Source organism: Ursus americanus, chromosome 28, assembly GCF_024610735.1.
Source record: "Ursus americanus isolate L20-20 chromosome 28, mUrsAme1.1.p, whole genome shotgun sequence".
Lineage (NCBI taxonomy): Eukaryota > Metazoa > Chordata > Mammalia > Carnivora > Ursidae > Ursus > Ursus americanus.
Window position 1 is genome coordinate 17677317 of NC_142154.1, and position 9216 is coordinate 17686532.

At 57.0% G+C, this 9216-nt stretch overlaps 1 protein-coding gene across 2 annotated transcripts in view; it reads right to left on the reverse strand.

Annotated features, from left to right (window-relative positions):
- ADAMTS17 (ADAM metallopeptidase with thrombospondin type 1 motif 17) overlaps positions 1–8658 on the reverse strand; it is a 336180-nt gene extending 327522 nt beyond the window's left edge. For both annotated transcript variants that reach the window (XM_045795391.2, XM_087856712.1), the window contains exons 1-2: positions 8502–8658; positions 7648–8018 (exon numbers count right to left, since the gene is read on the reverse strand). In XM_045795391.2, the coding sequence (XP_045651347.2) occupies positions 7648–8018; positions 8502–8580 (450 nt within the window). In that variant the 5' untranslated portion in view covers positions 8581–8658. The remainder of the gene's footprint in view (positions 1–7647; positions 8019–8501) is intronic.
- Positions 8659–9216: the final 558 nt, after the last annotated feature.

Here is a 9216-nt window from a genome sequence, read left to right on the forward strand (position 1 = left end):
GCCCCTCCCCAGTCCCAGGCTGTCACGAGGCTCCCTGAAGTGTCCCTTCATGCTCATCCTGTCGTCACGGTACCAGTGATAAAATGTGCTGTTGAAAAGTGCCACTTGTGCCCCAGGTATGCGCACACACACACACACACAGACGTGCCATCTAGCCCCAGGGCAAACACTTGCCAGCCCTCCTTATCCTTCCCTGACCTTCCCTTTTCCTCCTCCTTCTTCCCCAAAGAATCCCCCTCCCTTGGCACCCTGGTGCAGCCCCTCACTGCCCACTGTGTTATGGGGCATTTGTCACAACCTGATAGTTTGTTCCTTTGAGACAGGATCACAAGGAGTCCTCATTTTTTCCAGTATCTGCCATGTAAGAGTTACTCAAGAAAATGTGAGGGGAGCGGAGGGGAGGGGAGGGGAGGGGAGGGGAGGGAAGGGGCTAGCATGGCCTTTCCGCAGTCCACCTTACTCACAGGTTCTCATCCCCGGCTACACGGTAGAACCATCTGGGACACTCCTGATGCCCAGGCCCCACTCTGGGCCAACTGAACCAGAACCCCTGGGGGGGAACTCAGGCACTGGTGTTAAAAGCTCGCCAGGAGATCTCAAAGTGCAGCCAGGGTTGAGGACCGTCGTGCTAGCTTTTAGCTCAGGGCCAGAGACGCCGGCCACCTCCGGCCTTGATTTAGACGTCTGGAGGTAGCCTGGGTTGGAAATGGACCTTCCTCTGACCCTGGGGCTCTGGCCCCTGCCCCGACTTCTAGCCCCCGGCTGCCCTGTGGCCCCAGAAGCTAGGCGGGGCTGCTCGGACTTGCATTCCTCCTCCAGTCACCACCGCTCCTGAGAAGTGAGACACGGGGATGTCCTTCCCAAGGCCTCCATGCCCTACAGATGGCAGTGAGGGACAGCAGCAATGAGCCTGAGGTTGTGGGAGATGAAAGGGGCCGCAGACTTCGTCTGAAGACACACAGCTGTAAAGGGATGCCTGTGGCAGACAGAGCTGGGGGCCCGGAGGCCGCGTGGTTTGACTGGATGCAATAATCCTCCCTGAAACGGTGCTCTTAAAAGAGAAATCTCAAGTTGCTAAGATGTGGTATCCTACCAAAGCAATATGTGTCCAATAAAATGCATCAGGCATCACCCGATATTGTAACAGTTCTGAGTGGCTCCTTCGCGATTCTCTTTGTTCTGGGTGCTTGCTTTGAAGCGTTTCTGTACTGCGTTAGGAGAGCATTATAAATCAGGTAGCGTTAACGCCAGCCCAGCCTCCAAAGCACGACGAGCCCTCCTGGCCGCGTGGAAAATGCACGAAGGACGTATGGACCTTCATCACCTCTGGACATCAGCACAACTTCTCAAAATGGAGAAAACATTTTTAAGATAATGTTTATATACATACAGATATCTATCTATCTATCTCTAGACACATATCTGTCCTATGGGTGCCCAGGAACTGAAGAACACACCTGTCTGAGGGGATGACGCCATGCGACTGTCAACCTCACTGGAATTTCAGGGCCCGGGGATCCCTCCGAGCCCCCTGTGGCTCCTTGGTTAACTGGCGTGGCTCCTAGGTGGCCTTCTCCCCGTAGACGGGTTAGTGGGGGTGGTTTGAGATGATGCAAATGGCATTGTTCGTTTGCTTCCTGGGTGAGCAAGTCTGCTTCCAAGAAGGAAAAACAATCCTGTGACGGCAGACCCTCCTGCACCTGCCTCCACCTTTCTGGGGGGCCTCAGCGGAGCTCCTGCGGAAGGAGCACGCCCGACCCCCACAGGCAAGAGGGGCTTCCCAGCCTCCACACCGAGTCCCATTGCCCCTGTCCGAGAGTGCCATCCAGAGCCCCCTCTCAAAGTCCAGCTGCTGCCTCTGCAAATGCCAGGCGCCTAAACAGAGTCTTGGTCTTCTTCCCGAAGCCAGTGTCCCCCTGTAACATGGGCCAGTCACTGCCAGCATCTCCCCCTTTCTGATCACTAGAGTCAGTCACAAAGACTGTCAGCTCTTCCTTCAGAATCTCTCTTGCGTAGACATCTTCCTTCTCACTTCCACAACCTGAGGCTTGAGGCTCGTCCCGTCACGCTTCCAAATGCCCCCCTCCTCCAGTGGCCCCCATGCTGCTATCACCAGGGACACCCCCCCAGTCGACAGCCAGAAATGCTCCCCATTGCGTCGAGACCTGTGTTCCTCAAAATGTGATCCCAAGCCAGCAGCAGCACGTGGGAACCTGTTAGGGATTCAAGCTCTCGGGCCCACCCAGACAGACCGGTCAGGAACTCTGGAGACGGGCCCAGCGACGAGAGTAAGGAGCCCTCCGGGGAACGCTGACGCCAGCTCAAAGTGGAGAACCACTGCTCTCTGATAAATTCTAAATGCCTTAGGTTGGTACCCAGGGTCTGGCCTCACCTAATCCACACACTTGTCTGTTCAGTTCCTCTCCTACCATCTCCTAAAATAATCATCTCCGCCCCCATCCCCATCACGCAGCCACATCGTGGGCCCCTGATCTAGGGAAGAACCTGGCCTTGGAGGCTCTGCCATCACTCCCACCCCCTGCTGTTCTAATCCTTCTCCCTGACCCCACCCCACCCCAGGGCCACCCCTGCTCTACCCCGCAGCCACCCTGCAGGCGCCAGGGTACCTTCCTTCCTGGGCGAATCTGGACTGCCTTCTGAGACAGGGCCCACACTGTATTCCTCTTTGAGGCTTGCTGCAAACCCACCGGAGTGTCCCAGCCAGGGCAGGTGTGTGATAATGATCTGTTCATTTAGTCAACAGCGCTGACTGATTGGTTGATTTATAACTGGAAAAGTCTGGGCCCCAGAGGGCAACAGAAGAAATGTATTTTTGCCTTATTGTGCCAGGCTCGCCCTAAATGATCTCACAGACTTGATCTTACTTCATTCTATTAACAGCCACACGAGGCTGATGTTATTTACCCCTCCTGGGGCTGCAGACGGGACCGATCAGAGGAGGTGGCTCACTTAGGATCACAGCCCCAAACGCCCGTGCAGCCTCATTTCCTAAAGAACGAGAACGTGGCCGTGCAGACGCGTGCAGACGTGTGCACGGGGAAAGGATCAGCAGCAACTGTGCGTGGCTCCCTCCGACGTACCGGCTGCAACACCGTCCCCCGGTGCACGTGTCCAAACCCACGCAGCTGCAGCATTTCAAAGCTCAGGAAATAAACCCCAAGAATGCAATCAGTCTAAAACATCTTCGGTCTATCATCCCATCTTGCACTTTTTTCTTTTCTCACGATGTTGCCAATTACATTAAAGCTCCGATGCGGAAATCTAGTTACGGACTGTAGGTAGGACGCCGGGGAGAGGTGCATGGCCTCCATGGTGCCCATTAGCGGTGGGGGCAGAAAGTCACTGTGAGGCCACGTGAACACCCTTCCAGAGGAAGAGGTGCGATACGTTAGAATTTTCCCATCCAAGTTCTTCCCTTCAAATCCTCCACGCCTCCAAACTTCACATTGTCTTTTCCCTATTTTCTTTACTTTCCTTAATAGCCACTCAACTATTTTTCTATGAGGCTTTAAAAATGTGTGTGCATTTTCCAAATACATTTACACGGTAATGAGTTCTTCAGTAACATTGAGTGATAACTCTCGTAGGACTCTGTGCTTCTCACAATATCATGGTGCAGGACACTGTAGTTTGGTCTACGTGCTCTCTTCCCAATGGTCTCCATACCGTACAAGTTTTGCCACAGGGGATTCCTGTCTGGCTGTATGCAATCAAGTGATGCTGTATTAAAAAGCTGGGCAATTTTATAGTCAAGCAAAAGAGAGTTTGATAATTCTAAAGGGAGAGACAGCAGCCTCCCAAACCTGCCCCCTTCCTCAGAGTCGTCATGGAAACACAGGCTGCCCTCTTGATTACCAAGTCCTCCAACTCTTGCAAGCTGCCTGTTCACTGACTGTCTGACCCCAGCCCCACTCTCTTCCTATCAGTCTACCCCCATGGAACAGAGATGAGCATTCTTGCAAAGCTCCGGAGCAGCTACCAAGCTGGCCCCCTGTGCTTCAATCAAGCTGACCGGCCAGAGCCAGGTTGGCCTGGGCCATAAGGTCAACCCCAGGGGCCAACCAGGATGAGAGAGACTCCAAGCAAGGATCCTGTGGACTGTGGCTGTGACTTCAGGGAAAGCATGCCAGGAACCTTCTCTCAGTCCCTCTGGGGTGGCCTGGCAAATGGGTATGGCTTCTTAAAGTTCCACAGCCCAGAGCTCCGGGTGTCCTGTCTGATCTCAACATTTGTCTCATCGAGCGCTCCTGGCAGGCCATGGCCTCAGCCCAGAAGGGAGGGACAGGGTCAGCTGGGTGGACTCTGCTGAGTTTACACTCATTAAGGAAGAACGGCCACTGCTCAGCAGACCAAACCTTTATGCTCTGAGCCTCCCCTGCTCTCTGGCCTCATGTGTGGGGATGGAAAACAGCCCCTTCAACCACTCATTTCAGACTTTTTCAGACACTGACCCTCATTCTCTCCGTTCAAGTTCCCTCTTTGCTGCCTGCTCGGGTGAAGTTTAACCTGATTCCAATCCTGCCGGCCTTCCGTGAGCTGGCCCCATCACAGGAGGCGGCCGATCCAAACTTGCATAAATTCTCTGGGGGTGGAAATACCTGCCTCACATACCCAAAGTTCACTGCTTTGAAATTACACGGTTATAGAAACTCTTCCAAAGACTTACGTAATGTCTAAGGACTCCCTGAAACGTAAATAAAATGAAGAAGCATAAACAGAAAACAATTAATACTTGCACCTAGGGTCTCTGAAGAGCCAAGAAGTGCAGCTTGCACAGCTTTTCAAGCTAGGAGAGGGAGAACACCACAGGCCCACGCCTCTGCCCACAGTCAAAAGCAGCGGAGGCAAAATGGAACACGAGATTTACGCTTCACGCCCCATAAACAAGTAATGATCTACTCTAATTATGCATCTGCTTTAAACAGATACCACACCTCTCTGGAGACGGCACAGACCCACGCACAGGGACCAGAGCCCACGTTCCCCTGCACCACTCCCCGCTAAGCCCCTCGGGAGATGTTTGATGCATCAGGATTTAATTGCTACTCAACGTCGGAATAAAGTTTTATTGAATAAAGCCACATCCATCTGTTTGTTCACTGTCTACGGCACTTCTGCGCTAAAAGGACAGTGTGGACTTAACCATGACAGAGACCATATGGCCCACAGGGCCTAAGATATTTACTATCTGGTCCTTTCCAGAAGAAGTTTGCCAACCCCAGGCTCGACTTGATCTTTAGATCCAAGGCGGCTTGCGAATGCTCCCACCTGTGGACATCAAAACTCTCCTACTGGCTACCGCCCCTCTCCCACACCTTGCAGGTGAGCCTGTCCTGCCAGACACCCCGCACACACCCCCCATCCCACTTCCGGCGCTGCCATCTGAGTCCACAGTGACTAACACAACATTACCACCCAGCTGAACTGTCTCGAGCGCGCTGGAGAACCCTATTCAAAGTGAGGTAGAGTGCCGTGCCAACTTGGCTAGCCCGAGCTCCCGCTGCTTTCCGTTCCGGACATGTCTCAGGACTACCTCGCGACCAAGAGGTCCACTCCGAGTCACCACGCTGTCTCTTCCTGCCTGCCTTCGGCCCTCCCTCTGCGGAGGGCACTCAGGAAGAAGTGTCCGACATTTAGGTCACACCAACAGGATGAGCAGAGCAGATGAAACACCAGAAGCGTCCGCTCCTGCAGGAATTTTAGAATCTGAAGTCTTAGAGGTCCCCCCGCAGCGGGGACGGGCTGAACGCAGACTCTTGGCGGGGTTCCGTTATCTAAAGCACAGCGCCCTCACATGGTGCCGAAGGGAAGCACAGTCTCCCCGAACACGGGAGGACTCAAGTGAACCCTCCTCGCACAGCTCCGATGCCGTCTGTGAGAGGGCCCCGCGTTCAACTCGGTGAGGATTTGGAACCAATGTTATCCAGATTTCCACCCTCAGCTCCTTCACAGATAGCTCCTCACTGGAAACTTTACACCGAGAAGTATAAACTCTGACCTCTAGAGAAACTCACCAAACCGCAGCAAATGGGATTCAGATGTTTCCATGTACAGTACAGTGATGTGACCTAGACTTTAAACACTTTGGCAAAAACAGGAAAAATGATGTGGGCCTTCCAGTCCCTCCCAGAACATGATACAGCCTTGACCCGAGTCCTACGGTGATCTGAGCCTTTCTCACTCCTCCTTAAGCCTCCTCACCCACAGCACACATTCCCTGCCCCTGTTCCACATTAGTTCCTAACAGGCTGCCTCCACGGTCCATTTTCCTTGTTTAACCGAAGACGCCAATTTCTCCCAGCCCAGCAAAAGTAGATCACATTCTGATCAGGACCCAGAAAAGGCCTGCAAGGAGAACTAGTGAAAGCCAATCCCAGGAAATTACCCCCCCTCCCCGAAGTTCCGCTACGAAGCTGGGAAGAAAGCAGGAGTCTTACATAAAGACTTGGACCCCCAGGCTCTCTGGCTCTGCTGCAGATTCTCTAGGACTTGTTGCATGCGATGTGGGTAAGGGCTAGAGAATTCTAGATGGTGGAGCAAGATAAGGCGGAGGTGCAGGAAGCAGTTTCTTCTGCCAGGGAAGAACAGACACAAAAGAGTATCAGAAACTGCTTCCGCAGAGGCCAATCAGGACGGAAGACACAGAAACAACTCGGGCGCTTCATGCTCTGAGCCTATACCAAGCTTTGCTGGGGGCAGCCCACCTGCCGGCCATGTGCACTCCCAGGGGGCATGATGGAGAAGCTGAGGAGCATGTGCCTGGGCACAGCGTACAGGGATCAAGTGTGAGCACAAGCAGGGCAGACATGCACCAGAACTTCCCCCTGCCCCTCCGAGCACTGAACAGGTGCTTCAAATGTAGCCGGGCAGGGTGCGGGGGGTGTGGCAGCTACTCCCTCCGCAAGGGAGCTTCTGGGGACGGTAACAGGGTCTTATCACCAATGTAAGCAGCCCTCAAGCCTGGCTGAGCATGACTGCCAGACGCATACCCGCTCCTGGTATAAGGGAACAAGAGTATGAACACCCCCCTCTCTTGGTTCTCACGGTTCAACTAAAAAGAGAAGGTTAGTAACCTGTCAGGGGACCCCAACAAGCTTTCCTCTTCCGGGTACAGAAAGACTCAAGAGGACAGAAGGGAGGTGAATGCTCACTACCCTACCCCCACCTCCAAGAACAGATGAGATATACACTTATAGGTGTTCCCCATGACACGCACACAACACACCTGTGCAGATGCAAATAAATGTGGGGGAAGTGTGCCTCTTGGTCTAGGGTCTAGGGGCCTGACAGGTTTCACCCCCGCCGGACCTGTGCTCCCCTGGCCGGCCTGCTGCGTCTCCCCCTATGCAACCCCAGAACAGCACAGTCCCCGTACACTTCAGAGGTTCGGTACAGCTAGTGGAAGGCACTGGACAATCAGACGCTTCCCCTCGCACCCTCTTTGCTCAGAGACCCTCTGGAAGGTCGGACGGGAAGAGGGGAGGTTCCCTGCGGACGGCGGGAGGTCACCCCTGGAGGCTGAACTTCCCGCCAAGGCGCCGCCACCCCCATCCCGACCTGCCCTGGGGACCACCCCCGGCGCCACGACAGATCGACGGGCCGACCCGGAGGGGGCGCAGGCAGTACCAGGCCGCCGCCGGAGCCGCAGGCGCTGAGCGAGACGAGGGAACCGGGGTGGCCGAGCACTCGGCCTGAGTAGAAGCACAGCTCGGCGGGCCGGCCGCGGCGCCCGGCCGCGCCCGCCTCCTCCACCTCGAAGCCGCGGGACAGGAAGCGCAGGTCGTGGCGAAGCTGCAGGTACAGGTCGCGCCCGAAGGCCGGCAGGTGCAGCAGCAGGGCGCGCTCGCCAGGCCGGACGCGCGGGGCGGCGGGGGGCGAGCGGGGACGCCGGCGCTTTCGGGGCCCGGGGGCGCCGGGCAGCGGCGGCAGGTGCACGTCGTCGGGACGCACCCGCCGCGGCAGCACCACCTCCACGTCGGCCGCCGCGTCGCCGACAGCTGCGGGGAGAGAAGAGACGCGTCAGCGCGGCGGGGCCCGCCCGGCCGCCCGCCCTCCCTCCGGCCGCCCGCCGCGCACGGGGTCCAGCGCTGGGCACGCCGCGCCAGCACGGGGACAACGGGCCCCGAGCGGGCACTCCCTTCCCTTCCCTCGCCGCGGCACCTCCGTGCCGGCCAGCTCCTCCGCCCGGGCCCCGCGCCACCCGGGAAGGGCTCTAGCGCGGCCGCCCGACCACCTCCGGGGACGGCGGCGCGGCATCCGCGCCCGGAGACCCGGCGGCTGCGCGGCCGCCCGGGAGCCGCCTGGAGCCCGGTCCTCCGGCCGCGGCCCGCTCCCCCTCGGCCCCGAGCGCTGTCAGCGGTCCGCCGCCGGACCCGGGCCGCGCAGGCAGGCGGGGGCCGCCAGGACGCCTTGGGAGGGCAGGAGGAAGGTGGCCGCGAGAGGCACGGGCGAGAAGGGGGCGGTGGGCGAGGGAGCGCTACCTGTGCCCGGGTCCAGTCCCCAAACCAGCAGCAGCAGCAAGGGCAGGACGAGAGGAGGCAGCAGGGCGCCGTCACACATGGTACTTGGGAGGAGCAGCCCCCCGGACGGTCGCGGCGGAGCAGGAGCGCGCGAGGCGGCGGCGCCAGCCGGAGTGAAGCCCTCCAGCCTTTGGAAAAAGTAATTAGCGCTGCGGACAAACCCAACGTGGTAAATCCCAAGCCCCGCCTTCTCCCCGGAAAACAGGAGGCGATTGGACTCTGGCTTTCCCCTGCCCCGCCTCCCCCTCCCCCATTGGCTAGAACTGGTCTAAACCAGGGTGCGTAGTTAGGTTGTAAGCAGTTTCTTACACGTGGTTTCTGGGCAGTGGCGGGGACGGGACACCAGGTGGCGCCAGGGAGCCCCCTGGAGCTGCGCTATCCTGGAGGACCTGTGAGGACACCTGACTGGTCTTCAGTGTCTGTCCTTCTTGTCACAATTCTCTCTGACCCTGCTGCCCAGCATCCCAGGAAGACAGGCCAGAAATCGTTCTGGACAACCGGTTTCATCCGTAAAAACATATTCTTTCTGCATCTAGAGTAAAACTAGTTTAGGGTTGTTTGTGGCTGGACACTTTCTGGCACACCTGAGTTTACACCTGATGGCTAAGTGCAATGCAGCAGTATTTAACCAAAGCCTTCGCACCTCCTGCCGTCTTTATCCTCACAGAAGCCAGTA